Source organism: Chaetodon auriga, chromosome 17 (assembly GCF_051107435.1).
Source record: "Chaetodon auriga isolate fChaAug3 chromosome 17, fChaAug3.hap1, whole genome shotgun sequence".
NCBI classification, from domain to species: Eukaryota; Metazoa; Chordata; class Actinopteri; order Chaetodontiformes; family Chaetodontidae; genus Chaetodon; species Chaetodon auriga.
In genome coordinates, this window is record NC_135090.1 from 19,621,907 (window position 1) to 19,636,463 (window position 14,557).

General features: G+C 42.9%; 2 protein-coding genes across 4 annotated transcripts in view; both read left to right on the top strand.

Moving 5' to 3' along the window:
* Positions 1–490: 490 nt before the first annotated feature.
* On the top strand, positions 491–10,730 carry sall3b (spalt-like transcription factor 3b). Its single transcript, XM_076755321.1, has 4 exons — positions 491–1,359; positions 5,451–8,405; positions 8,533–8,870; positions 9,859–10,730. The coding sequence occupies exons 1-4, from the start codon at positions 1,278–1,280 to the stop codon at positions 10,249–10,251; spliced, it is 3,768 nt and encodes a 1,255-aa protein (XP_076611436.1). The 5' UTR covers positions 491–1,277; the 3' UTR covers positions 10,252–10,730.
* Positions 10,731–12,068: 1,338 nt separating this feature from the next.
* Positions 12,069–14,557, top strand: part of atp9b (ATPase phospholipid transporting 9B) — a 37,751-nt gene continuing 35,262 nt past the window's right edge. For 2 of the 3 annotated variants that reach the window (XM_076754282.1, XM_076754281.1), the window contains exon 1: positions 12,069–12,164. In XM_076754282.1, coding sequence (XP_076610397.1) covers positions 12,085–12,164 — 80 coding nt within the window. In that variant the 5' untranslated portion in view covers positions 12,069–12,084. Of the gene's footprint in view, positions 12,165–12,608; positions 12,681–14,557 lie in introns of all 3 variants that reach the window. The other variant, XM_076754283.1, reaches the window with a different exon arrangement.

The following is a 14,557-nucleotide window of genomic DNA, read 5'->3' on the forward strand; positions in this document are numbered from 1 at the left end:
TAACTTCAAAACAGATTTTATTATACGCTCCATCTCCGATATTTGGCTTCATTGACCATTTTTATCTATTAGTGATAGCTGTACTGACAAATAAAGAGCTTTTATTTAAGGTTGTGACGTGTGGTTGGTGATTCTTTGTCAACCAACCACCAAAACCTAAATCAAAACTAAAAAAATTGAAGTCCAGTCAGCCTGTTTTATTTTTCTTTCAACGCCCATAAGCTTATAAGCAAAGTTCAGGTGGGTTCACCCTCCACACATCCCTGATCATCACTCAAAGGGAGATTTCTTTTCCAGCATAGAGACATTTTCAGTTTATAATGGCGCCAAATTGTGGGAGGTCGCAACAAATGAAGCAAGGGCTCCAACACCTCCTGTGGTATCCTGGCAGTAGCCTATCGCAGCCGGCTGAGGGGCATTATGATGGGCCGGAGGCGGAGGCAACAAGGAGAGCGCCGGTGCCTCGGACAAACCAGGGAGTCTCACTTCCGACAGCCACTAGCTTGAGATCGGACCTACCTGCGACCTGAGCGTGATTTTTACGCACAAGTTAAACTTTACGCACGTATTTAACCCACCGATATCTCGCCTGCAGGGGTTTTCGCCTTTTACGCAAGAATTACGCTTTCTAACCCGTCGATTGTGGACTTTACGCTGTTTTAGGAGACTCCTATCTTCTCGTGGAGGGATAACTGCTCTTGCTAGTGTTGTTCCGCTTTCTTAAGTGTGCGTAAGGCGAAAGACTCAGTCGGGACATCCATCCATCCACAGCCTGAGAGGTCAGCGCAAACCGGAGCTTCTGACACAAACTCATCCAGGAGCTCAAAAAGGAAACAAGTCACCCCTAAACCTAAACGGACGATACCGATGAGCAGCATTTGGCCTCAAAGTTAAACCCGAGACGTCTCCAAAACGCATGAGACGCTCACAGCAGCTGAGGTCGGACTAAACCATGTTGGAGCCGCTCGGAGTTGTGCGTAAAAGCTGCCGCACACGGGACAGGAAGTGAACTAATTATTATTAAACCCCATCCCTCATTTCCATATCTAGCGTGAGTTGACTGGACCGCAGCCAATCACCCACTGAAGGGCAGCAAGAGTCGTAAAAGCGTTATCCTTCCTCCATCACAATCACACTGACATGCGCAATCTGCACACGGGCATCAACACCAGCCACCGTTCGCTTATTTCACCGACCCCGCTCCCTCTGAAGGGTCCCATTCGCTGCTTGTAGATGAGTCGGCGAAAGGCAGCAGCGAGTCGCAGTGAAAGATCAACATGTCCCGCCGCAAACAAGCCAAACCGCAGCACCTCAGGTCCGACGAAGAGGCGACGCAGACCGGACTCCTCTGCAACAATGGTAGGTTTCCGGGAGGCTTTAAAACACTTTCACTGGGTTTTCTTCAGCAGCTGTTAATGGACCACCCGGCAGAAACAGGGACAAGTATCGTTAAAGAACAGCTGCATTTAAGCGGCTTCATGTCCAGGAGTGTGACAAAACTGACAGTGATGGTGGCTTTATGTCGGAAAATATTTTCAAAAGGGGGACAAGCTGTTCGCAAATTACCTGCCTCTGTCTGACTCTTAAGTATTTATATTTAACAGTATTTAGCATTAGGTTTTCCAATTAAAAAACCTTGTTATTCTAAAAAAGTTCAAAAAAGTTCATAACCTGGTCGCGAGAAGGAAATTTAATAGTGCATATTTTAATTGTTTTTTAATGTTTTATCAAAAATCACATCCATGTTGACACAGTGCGGAATATAGTGTAAACAGCAGGCTGGAAACGATGGAAGATCTTATGAATGAAACCAAATCAAAGCTATTTTCACGTTTTATTTCATTTATGTTTCAACAGTTTAGCAGAAACAGGGCCTGATGTGAGCTGCAGTACAGAATTAGATGATTTATTTTATTTTATTGGGTTTTTTCTGCAGATTACGTTTGAGTTTTTCTCTGTTTTTGCCTCGAGGCCTTCCTGTCAACAACTAAAACTTTCACATTTCAACATAAAACATTTACACCATAAAGTAGGAGAAAATATTCTGAAATGTGGCCTTGACCAAATGACTTGTATGATCATGCTTTTACATGTATGGGAATTTCTATATTTTAGTGTTTTTTAATGCTTAATTCACATGTCCGATATTTTCTGGACCAGTTATTTCATAAAGAATATGAATAGCAAAATAGATTAAATGGATCTCAACATCAAGTATTTCTTAATCTTTACATTTTGCCAGGAGTGTATTAAATAATAGTTAAAAATAATCAGCCTTGTACATATTATTTGTGACGAGAACTCACTTTTTCATCAATTCCACGTTTGTGTGACGATACACCAGAAGCCTAAAGTCATTTCTAACTATTTTAACATTTCATTAAACAATTTAACTTTCCGTCCTGTACGTGAAGGAACAACTCTAACAGCTGAGCACGAACTCATATCAGCTCCACTATTTTAACCACCAATTTACCTTCAAATTGTTGGACGTGTGTTCATCCAAAATTGAATTTTGAATTGAATTTTGCACATGGTCTCTTAATCTGATCTTGGCTTCACGTCCTGCCATTAATCCAAAATGATCAAATGTAATATGACTTATTTCCCATGTGTGTATTTATTTTTCTCAGCATCAACTTTGTTTGTTGGAGCAGCCTCAAAATCGAAAGGCCTGCAAAAGACCAAGCCAGTTTCACGCCTTAATTCAAATCGTCCTCGTCACAGCACTTGTTCCACGTTTCTCAGTAAAATTTTGTGTCACTTTATTATTATTTGTGACTGTGAAAAGGTGTCGAGCGTGGAGGAGGCCCTCCCACAGCCCTGCAGCCAGGCGGGGGGGCTCCGCCACTCTGAGATGGGCTTTGATTGAGCCTGCTGACTTAACCTTTGTCAGCCTCACCCTGCGAGGGCCAAGTGCTGCATGTCTGGATCATAATACAATTAGTACATCTGAACCGTTGACCTCTGCAGCCCAGAGGTCACACCGCGAGGCAAAGAGGCATTACCGCTGAGCTGAGAGCCTGTTTGCTTTTCAGCTGCAGCTTCACGATTTTTTCTTTTTCCCCCCCAAGAAACAGACATAAATCTGTTTTCTGCTCCTGACGAAACGGATTGAGTGAGAGCGGCATTTTAAAATACATTTCTCTGAGTGTTATTATATCTGGAAATATATTCCGAGCTTTAAATCCACACTGATCCTGTCTTTGTTTTTTCTGGAAGTAAATCTTACAAAAAAGTGCAGAGAAAATCCTGAGCTGAAACAGTGAAAGTGTTTTCGCGCCTGTGTTTGCTGAATCGCCTTGGTGATCTTCAGACCACCCACCTGGTGAGCCAGCGACTCTGATTATTTACTGACGAGCTTGACTTTTAAATAGGTTTTACTCACTCAACTGTGGTTGCACGCGTCTTGTCTAAACTGAAAAAAACTTAAAATCAGTTTTTATTATCTCAGATGTGAGACAATGGGAAGCTAAAGCCTGTAATGCATTAACAAACGTAGCGCTCATTAATACAGAGATTGCACCGTGTGTTTGCAGGAGGATTTGCTGAACGTGCTGGTATAATTGTAAATACACCAGACGTCTCAGTCTGTGTTTAGCTTGAGCACACTGGGACTCATTCTTTCAGGTGGTGAAACATAGTGATAATTGGAGTGTATTGACTGCACTTGGAAATAGACACACACACACACACGCAAACTACGTGCACATACACACACACCCGTGTTTAAATTGTTTTATGTCCACCTTTGTTGTGTTAAAGGACAAAGGTGCTGCACATATGTCGGCCACACACACTCAGACACGCGCACACACACGATTCATAATTATGCGGCAGAAAGAAAATTATTTTTCATCAAATCAGTAAATTATTGCAAACAAAATGTTGGAAAAATCTTAAACCCAAACCTTATAATATCCATCTTGCTGCCTTTGTTGCTTTTTAGATTCTTATTTCTAAATTGGTGTAGGGAAGCTCGAGTGTATGTAACAATAATTTACTATTGATTTCTCCAAATCTTTCCATCTGGTATCACTGTCTGTTTCCTAATGGGCCAAAGCCTGAACAGATGCAACAGTGATTCTAAAGAGCAAAATCTTTTCTCAAAGGACGTCACGTAGCAGCTACTGAAAGAGGACAAAAAGGAGGAAATGATGTCAAAATCACTGTCAAACAGAAGGAAAAGAGACTTTTAGTGTCAGCTGTGTGATTCGTGTTGTATAGAGAATTATTTTACAGCTATAAGCAAATGGAATCATTTAATTAGAAAAGAAACAGTGGATTGACATTAAAGTTCCAAACGAGTTAGAAATAAGAACAACGAACGAATCCATATTATTTACCACATCAGGATGTTCTGGGTCTTTTATTGGTTGCTTTTATTTTCCTATAAATTCAGAGCTTGATTACATATAAAAGTGCCAAACTTTGCATATTTCATTTTAGGTATTTAATAGAAACAGCATTATGTTTTCTGTTGGAGCTTTGTTGTTATGAGGGTCTATTATTAAAATTAATACACTATAAATAGCCTGGTGTTGTAGCTACAGAGTCACAGTTGTGTTCTTCTGCAATTAGGAAAATACATCTAAGTTTATCAGGATCTGAGCACAATCAGTAATACATAACGCGTAACGTATTAAATGGTTGCAATTTACTGCATAAAAATACACATCATCAAGAGTTCGCAGTTAAATCAGTTGTCAGCTGACTTCACACGATCTGACTAAACTTCAGGTTTTTGAACAAGATGTGGGAAGTGCAGTTGAAACACTTTACTGACATGTACGAATGCCCAAAAAAATCAATGTACTGTATGGAATTTCATTATCTGTCTGAATGCACAATTGACAGGTCAGAAAACTCCATTGAGCTTTATTGATTTTTCGTAAAGATGATTAGCATCTGAAAACAGGAGGTGTGAGTTTCAAACCTTTGAACCGAATCATAAGATTAAAATCACAAAACAACAATTATACAACTGAGCTTAACAGCTGCAAACATTTAGATAGATTACACTTTATCTTCTCTATGATCTCATCTCAGATATAAATAGAAAAAAATGCACGACTTTTTGCAGTTAGAACTCTCGCATTGGGTGAAATATAGAAATCTTTTACATCAGTTGGTCTGTTTTCTAGATCGTGTTTTGCATCGTTTCATGAAAACCTCGTAATTCAGATTGACGCGTTTGTTATCTTTGGACACTTTGAGATCTCCTGTGGAAGTTTAAGTTCAGTGGCTTTGAACAATGCTCGTCCACACAGCGTGAGTTCAGAAAGATGGCCTCACTGCTGTGTGTGAGTGTGTGTGTGAGTGTGTGTGGCGGGGGGCAGGGGGGGATTAACTACAATGTGATGGAGGAAAATGTGTCCCTCTGGTGAAATGTCAGGACAATAAATGATGATTTTTTGCGTCCTTAACATCGTCTTTTTTCACACTTTCAGGCCTCGTGGAGGGCATGGAGAGAGAGCAGACCAGTGGAGGCAGTGAGGAAACACACATCTGTGACAAATGCTGTGCTGAGTTCTTCACTTGGACTGAACTGAGCGAGCATCAGAAAGTCTGCACTGAGGATCCCTTGGTGCTGATAGTGAAAGACAACGAGCGGATGCCAGTTCCTGAGGAACCTTCTATCGGACCCTCTCCGGTTCCAAGTGTGGCGTCCTGTGACTCGTCTGCAGCGGAGTCCGCGGACGCTGGCTTCGAGCTGGGAGAGACGCTGGTGAATGACAATGACAGTCTGGATAATTTAGAGGAAGGCGCAGAGCGGGAAGAAGCCATGGAGCTCGAGCATCGATCGCAGGACAAATACATCACAACCTCCAGCCCTCAGCCTCCAGATTCAGCTGAGTCCACTTCCCCCCAGATGTCAGCTGCTGGCAGCTACAGCATGCCGAGCACAAACGTGACGTTAGAGATCCTTCACAGCACCAGGGTGGCTGTTGCCCAGTTCTCCCAGGGGATCAACAGCTGCGGTACTGGAGGGAAGGCAGCTTCAGCAGCCATCCCAGTGATCCTGGAGCACCTGCTGGCTCTGCAGCAACAACAGGTCCACCAGCTGCAACTTATTGAGCAGATCTGCAGCCAGGTAGCCATCATGAACAGACAACCAACACAGGCAGCGTTAAATCCGGTGTCCAGATCTCTGTCTCTGGCACCGAACCCATTCCCTTCTCAAGGCATCGTCCCTCCTCCCATCCTGCCACTGTCAGGAACGATGCCCTCGACCATCAATGGACAGGCTGCTGTTTCTTTGACCTCTGTGCTCGAAAAGTCACAAAGTCCCCCCTCACAAACTGTATGTGGGCAATCCACCTTTAGAGATGTAGCATGTACCTCAGCCTCCTCCGAAAATTCAATCCAATCTCTGTCCAGCAGCAGCAGCAGCAGCAGCATCTCCACATTACTACCGCCTTACACAGGCTCACACACCAGCAGCATTAGCTGTACTCAGACACTGAGCTCCTCCAGCCCACTTTCCCTGGGCCACAGCAGCCTCCTCAGCTCATCCTCCAGCCTGCCATTTCTACCTCAGAGCCCCCCCAGCAGCGTCATTTTCCCCAATCCCTTGGCTAGCATTGCCGCCACAGCTAATGCACTTGACCCTCTTGCAGCTCTGATGAAGCACAGGAAAGGGAAACTTCCAAGCGTGTCCTTGTTCGAAACGAAGCCCAGCCCAGAGGAGCCCTTCTTCAAGCATAAATGCAGGTTTTGTGCCAAAGTGTTTGGCAGCGACAGCGCTCTGCAGATCCACCTGCGCTCCCATACAGGAGAGCGGCCCTTCAAATGCAACATCTGCGGCAATCGCTTTTCCACAAAAGGGAACTTAAAGGTGCACTTCCAAAGGCATAAAGAGAAGTATCCTCATGTTCAGATGAACCCCTACCCAGTGCCAGAATATCTAGACAATGTGCCAACAAGTACTGGGATTCCCTATGGAATGTCCATCCCTCCTGAAAAACCGGTCTCCTCATGGCTGGATAGCAAGCCTGTTGTAGCAGCTCTGCCAGCCACTATGGGTCTTCCGCTTTCCTCCACTATTACCAGTATCGGAGGCTCAAATGACCCTGTAAGTGTAACACCATCCGTTAAATCTCCCTACCAGCCAGCTCCTTTTGAATGTGTATCTTTGTCACCTAACCACAGAGGCAGTGAGGCTCATGTCTCTCCTGTTTCAGAGTCCCCACAGTCTAACCGTGAGACGGAAGCATCCAATACACTGAAAACAGAGGGGGTACACCTGCCCCAAAACTGCTCCCTTAGACTGAGAGCCAACCCAGTAACAGAGGCAACCAGCAGTGTGTTCCCATCTGTGGCCACCACACCTGAACCCATCACCTCTGCATCCCCTGTCTCCAACTCTCCACCCCTCTCGCTCAACTCAGATGAAACTAAATTCCCATGCGGTGGCCTCCTGGACTCTATGCAAGCATCTGAAACCTCAAAGCTCCAGCAGCTGGTGGAGAACATTGACAAAAAGATCACAGACCCCAACCAGTGCGTCCTTTGTCACCGCGTCCTCAGCTGTCAGAGCGCGCTAAAGATGCACTACCGCATTCACACCGGGGAGAGGCCCTTTAAATGTAAAGTGTGCGGCAGGGCTTTCACCACCAAAGGCAACCTGAAGGCTCACATTGGCGTTCACAGAGAAAATCCCCCTGTTCAAGTGCAGCACTCGTGTCCCATTTGCCAGAAGAAGTTCACCAACGCCATTGTCCTTCAGCAGCATATCCGTATGCACATGGTCGGGCAGATTCCAGATTCAACCCTGGTGGACCGGCTGCAGGAGATGGACAACGACGTCTCTGTCAACGAGAGGAACTTTGACAGTCTCAGCAGCAATAGCAATGACCTCATTGATGATATTTCAATGGAGGATGATAACGAGGAAGAGGAAGAGGAGGTAGAAAACATGGAGGAAGGTGTAAATCCATCTAAACCCTTCATCTCTGATTGTAATTCTCCTAAGTCCTTCGCCGTTGTTTCGAGTCTAGCTGCTCTGGAGAACCAAATGAAGATGATTGACTCTACTGTAAACCTAAACCACTCCTCTGCTATAAAATCCCTCACAAATGGTTTTAATGACAACTTTAAATACTCTTTATCAGAGAAAAGGGTGGACAATTGCAGCGCTAACAGCCCAAATGTGTCGGAATCCTCCTGTTCACCTCGTGTATCAGCGTCTCCTGTTCAGAGCAACTCAGAGGGCATGACGATCAAATCACCTGCACTGAGCAACAACAGGCCAGAATCCCAAGAGCCCTTGGCAGCCTCAGTGAAGACAGAGCAATCTGAGTCTCCTACCTCTGCATCAGCAGCTGCAGGAATACAGGCCAGCAAGCCATGTGTGAAAGAGGAGGCTCCTTATTGTATGTCATTCCAACTGAGCAGAGAAAGAGGTACAACCACTAAACTTTAATGTGTTGCTCACATATTTTTGTTTATTCTTTTAAAGTTATCTAATCGGTTGATAGTTACATTTTAAGGGAGGAAAACTTCACCTCTGCGCTTCTATTTCCCCTGCAGGTCAAAACATTTCCAGCCTGGTTACCAGCACATCATCAGGCACCGTAAAAACTGAGCTGAACGGTCACAGCCAGTCGAACAACCCATCCGAAGGGCAGCACCCACCATTTAGTGTCCACATCCCTCCCGTTTACGCGTCAGTCGGCAGCCCGGGGATGACCTCCCTGCTCTGCCCAGCTCCTGCTCGCCGAACCCCGAAGCAGCACAACTGCAACGCCTGCGGGAAGAACTTCTCGTCGGCCAGCGCCCTGCAGATCCATGAGCGGACTCACACCGGAGAGAAGCCGTTCGTCTGCTCCATCTGCGGCAGAGCTTTCACCACCAAAGGCAATCTGAAGGTAGACTGGGTGTTTTTCTCCGTTGTGATAGCTTTGTTGGTGGCCTTTTGTGAAATATTGGATATTGTCACATGATGATGGGGGGGGGGGACTAACAGGTTCTCTTTCAAGAATCTGCTCTGTGTCTCTGGGAAAAATCCAGACTGAAAAGAGAAAATGAAGCCAGTTTTTAAATTTAAACTGTCATTAAACTTCCTGTTCTGTGTCATTAAACACAGAACATTTCCCTTCAGCTGAAGCGTTGACATGCACCTTTCAAAATAAAAGTCTGTGCTAAATCCACATCAGATTCAACGGGAATTTAGAACGCCCTGTTTGTAATTTAATTCCACTTCATGATGTTTATTTCTAGGCTTTTTCTAGGAAACAACAAAGAAATCTGAGGGAGACTGTCAAGACTTTCCATTTGTTAATTTTTGCATATCTATAGCATGTCTGCTTTGAATACTTAGTTTTCTAAAAAAAAAAAAAAAAAAAAAAATCACTGTGCGGCTGCAACTCACACTAATTTTTCTTAAGTTATCAGATTAGTCTGCTGATTACTTTCAACATTAATCAACCAATTTTCTTTATATAATGGCAGAAAATAGTCAAAAATATCAATTACATGATCTTCAAATTCTTTATATTTATTTTTCAGTTTAATATCGCAAAGAATCGCAAGACAAAGAAAAGCAGGAAATCTTCTCATTTGAGAAGCTGGAACCAGCAAATATTTGGCATTTTGACTTGGAAACATCAGTCAAATGATTAATCGATCATTGATCATTTCTGGTAGTCGACTAATTGACAAATCAACCAATCCTTTCAGCTCTAAATCAGTATTAGCATTCAAAACCCAGCAGAGTATACTTTTATAGGAAGAGTAAAATGCCACCTCTTTTGGTGTGAGAGCCTGGTATTTACTGGGACCATCCATGCTTCCAACATGTCTGTATTTTGAAATAAAATCATCCATCAAATCTAATGTCTAATTTGTCATTTTCAGGTTCATATGGGAACTCACATGTGGAACAACGCACCAGCCAGGAGAGGCCGGCGGCTGTCGGTGGAGAACCCCATGGCCCTGCTGAGCGGAGAGGCCGTGAAGTTTGGGGAGATGTTTCAGAAGGACCTGGCAGCTCGAGCGATGAATGTAGACCCTGGATTTTGGAACCGCTACGCGACAGCTATCGCCAACAGCCTGGCCACGAAGAACAATGAGATCTCAGTGATTCAGAACAGAGGCATCTCTCAGCTTCACCCTCTGACTGCAGGCATGGACAGAGTGAGCGCCGCAGGAAGTCCAATAACCAGTCGAACCAAGGCGGGCATGGACCTGGGGAATAATAGACATTTTTCTATGCTGATTGATGACAGCAAAGAAATTGGAATCAATTGAAAAAAGCTGAATGGTGACTTGATACTTATGCAATCTATTATGGACGATAAAATATTTGTAAAACCCCTTGTTTGTTCTTATGTATTATATATAGACTTAAGAAAGAACTTTTTATCAATTGACAGAGGATAGTAGGGTATTCACATTTTCCTATTTTACTTTTCCGTCATTTGTGAATTTTTTTTTTTTTTTCTATACATTAAATAAGTTGTTTAACTTGTACCTGAGAATCCCTGCGGTGCTGAGAAGTGCGTTTGCTCTGAACAAGGCAACATATGTTCAAATCAATAATGCAAAGAGTCTGTTATCTCCTCCGGACAGCTGCCCAGTGCTGATAGCTGGTGCAAAGCACAAAACATGCTCATGAATACCCACAATTACCAGTTGCAATGAGCTATTGTCGATGTTATGGTAAGAATCTGTCATTCTTAAGCAGCAGTTGGACTGAATAAAAACTAGAACAATCTGTTTGATTCACTACCTCTCTCTGTTCATCACTGAGAACTCACTCGTGTTGGTGTTATGTCACACACTGCTTCATAGAAATGACATCAGAGTAAAAAGTTCAACGTAGACTGAGCTCTTTCATTTCATTTAGCTTCATCTCTGTCACTGCTTTTGCCAACTTCACCTCTCGCTTGCATTATGGAAGCAAGTGAGGATCTTTTTTCTGCAAACAACTTAAGACACAGATGTCCACTCGCAAACAAAAATGCATTTGTTAACACAATTATGTGTCTTGTCTATCTTTTATGCTCATGTTGTAGGTGTGCACGAAAACTGCAGCATATCCCAAAACACACCATTAAAGATAATTAAAATAATAATAATAAAAAATAAAGTTACGTTAGAGCTTTTTTTTTTTTTGGTGCCATCAGTTTTGTATACATTATTGTTTTTTTTTTCTCTCAGATTATCTCCTCCCAAACTTTATAATGCACAGGACATCATCATGCATATGAACGCATGCACATCCTGCAGTCCATCTCCACTGTGAGAGGATGAATACAGGCAGGTCATCTTCAAAAACTACCTCATCATTTATCGGAAGCACATAAGAAAGTGGAAATTTTTCAGATTAATGGAGACTTCTTGGAAATGGCTGCTGCAAATTATTTTGGGAGACGCACACCAATTAAAAAGTCATTATGCCGGTTTATCTGGAATATTATCTGGTACTTGGAAAATAAACAGAGTAAAACAAAGTGGTTAGCTGAAGATTTGTTGATAAGAAAATGGGTGGGTTTACTATTTTAACTATATGTGAAAAAGACTGAAGGTTGACAATGTGGTCTGTATCAATATTTAACTGCACTAAATTTGTTTTCACACAGAAGAAGTTTGTAATACACACACACACACACACACACACACACACACACACACACACACCTATACATATAAACATATATACATACATACATACATACATAAAACTCTCATTAACGCCCGGTATAATACTTCACAGTCTCGTTTTATCTTAAATGACTTGAATGGATCACTTATGCTGCCTTCGCTGAGTCCCGGAAAGGGCACACTCCCTTTTGTTCCATTCAACTATACCTACTTCTGTTAAGAAGACACATTATTTGTTTATTTTGCGTAGTGTTATAAATCCGTCACCCAAGAGCTACGATGTGCTACAGCCTCACGGTGACGGTGAGAAAATGGAAAATACTTCTTCTGTGCTTTCTAACCTTAAACCTCGCATCGCAGTTCTTCCTTGACGGTCGTGATGGTTATAGTTGCGATATTTGGTATGGTAAGTGAACGCAGCATAAATCCCAAACGGTTTTTTTAGCGTGACGTCAGGATGTGTACTGCCCAGCCAAGATGGCTGACAGTATCCCGTTAAATCCGGTGCGGAAGAACTCGAGGAGAACCCCGCATTTCAACTCAGCCAGACTTTCAAGGTAAGAACCAGCTAGCTGGGCTGTTTCTTCGGTCGCGTACTGAAGAAACACCAGTTTATTCTAAAATGTTCATATTTTGCTGCCTCGCTTGCTCCCGGGGTCCGTGTCTGTGTGCGGGTCGCGGCTGTTAGCTTGTTTTGCTAGCACTGCTGCAGTTTCTCCTTCGACAACCGCTTGGTTTGCTCATTCTAGCGCCCAGAAAGCTACAAATCCGTCTAACATTTAATCTGCTTTCCGGAGTCCTAAACAATAACCTTCATAACCACTTAGTGTACATTAGCAGAGGTTAGTAACAGACGTACGTAGACCATCGCACTGCTCAGTCCCCCCGGCATTTAACTTGAAGTCACATGATAGCTTATCTGTCTAAACTAAGTTGGACACATGTCTTAAAAGTATTGTTGCATGCTGTAGTCGTCATTCACCAGCTTGTTCATTTTTCAGACTGGACGAGGATGAGCTAATAAAGCCCTCAGGGTCAGGAATGGACAGGAAGTGAAGTAGTCGCATGACCAGGTACTTTTAGACCAAGTAGAAGGTTGTTCCTCTTTGTTTACATAGTTTAAGTGACTTGGTGTAATTGACATCACAAATAAATCTCCCACCACTGGCTTTGCATTGAAGCAGCTCCTCTTGAATTCTCATGATGTACAAACTTAGATTACAAGGGAAACGCCTGTGCTGCCCTGTGTGCCTTTCTCTTGCTCTCAGGAATAACATTCATGTGACAGTTAATTGGGACTTGACTGACCTCACTGTGGAGGTCAGATCCAGAGCAGTGCTCCTGAAGCTTTTGAAGCTACACTGAGAAAGCTTTTCCACTGACACAGGAAGCAATTGTTGGCAACGCTGCCTGTGCTGCACCAGAGAGCCAGCAAACCTTTTTGCAAACCAGCCCACGTTTCCCCTGGGTTGAGAGTTGAGTTATTATGTAATCAGATGTGGGAGTCCTATAGCAAGAAACACTGTGGCTAATACTATTAGCGTACTTTTGTTGGCGCGTCCCAACAGTGTGAAAACGAAACACAAAGATGAAAAGTTGCTGTTTGCTGGTGATTCATGCGTTGCCTCAGACACAGTGGTTACTGAGGTCAAAGCCACAAGAGTTTGGAACCAAATCCAACAAGTCAAAAAGTACTTAATGTTTGCATCACCTAATTCGTCTTTCCGAGTATTCAATTTGTGTTATTGTGAGAAGACTCTTCTCTCATATTTAAGTGTAATTCTACGATGTGTAAGAGTTCAAATGGAGCCAGTTTCACGAGCTGAGATCCATTAGTTTAGTGGTCAGTAAGATCGGAGCAAATCATGATTCAATTACAGAGCTATTTCCACAATCTGCATCCTCTTGGTGGAAATAACGTATGCATTGCTTCAAAGATCCTGGTCTGTCTTGTGGTTTGAACTCTGCTGCTCTATTAGGTCACTCTGTAAAATAAGATCAGCAAAATATTTATGCACAAGAGCTTCATAACTGTCTTTAAACCCATGTTTTCACTAATAACATCTTCTGGGAATTTGCTAAGTTTAATGGAATTTGTTACCATAAGTTCCTTAGCACTGAGTGTGTTGCTGTTCTTTGTGCATGTGTTTACTGTACGGTGTGATTTTTATGAGAGTACATTGTGTTGTGTGTGTCATGTCAGAAAGTGAATCACTTGATCTTCTCATTCCCGGAAAACTGACACCCCACCTATTTATGTTCTATCATAACAGCTATATTTATATGGGCAAATATAACTGATAGGATCAGAAAGGGAGCTTTTACAGACTGCTTCCTAAATCAGATGGAGGGTTTACTGCTCCAGATTTGGAGTTAAATCAAGTATTTTTATTCCCCATAAACAATTCCAAAATATTTTTTTCTGTTTCATCCAGACAACAGTGGAGGACATAATACAATAATGTAGCTGGCAATTTAACTGAATCTTGTGGAAGTCATACTTTGTTAAAACTTTTTTAGGCGGAAATTCAGAATAAACTCTTGAAGCTGTCCAGTGTTTGTCTCAGTAACAGTAGTGCAGAGCCTTACTTTGGGCGTGTCACAGTCCACTCAGGCTAACATGGTGCAAGGATAGATAACAAGTCCTGTTTTAGGACTTAAATCCCAATTAATTACTAGGATATATTATCTGGCTGGTCCTTAAACTAAAGTTGGAGGAGCTCTCAGCTGAAACAGAAAGTCAGGCTGCATGTTTTATCGTTGGCATGATTAGCAGCTAGTGTGGATGGTTGCTCTTAAGATCATTATCCTGTTGACGCTAGTTTCATGCTTGTTCACACGTCCGTGTTTTTGTAGGTACGAGACAGTCACTCACACACAGCGGAGTGACCTTTCAGGCCAGAATTTATACATTTAAAAGTTTCTTTGGGCAGTGCATCAATCGATCGAT

What these genes read in the sequence shown, in the direction of transcription:
- sall3b (XM_076755321.1), top strand. Translation starts at nt 1,278, where the DNA reads ATGTCCCGCCGCAAACAAGCCAAACCGCAGCACCTCAGGTCCGACGAA. An exon ending in CGGACTCCTCTGCAACAATG is followed by an intron (nt 1,360 to 5,450) that starts GTAGGTTTCCGG and finishes TCACACTTTCAG; the next exon opens with GCCTCGTGGAGGGCATGGAG. An exon ending in CCACCAAAGGCAATCTGAAG is followed by an intron (nt 8,871 to 9,858) that starts GTAGACTGGGTG and finishes TGTCATTTTCAG; the next exon opens with GTTCATATGGGAACTCACAT.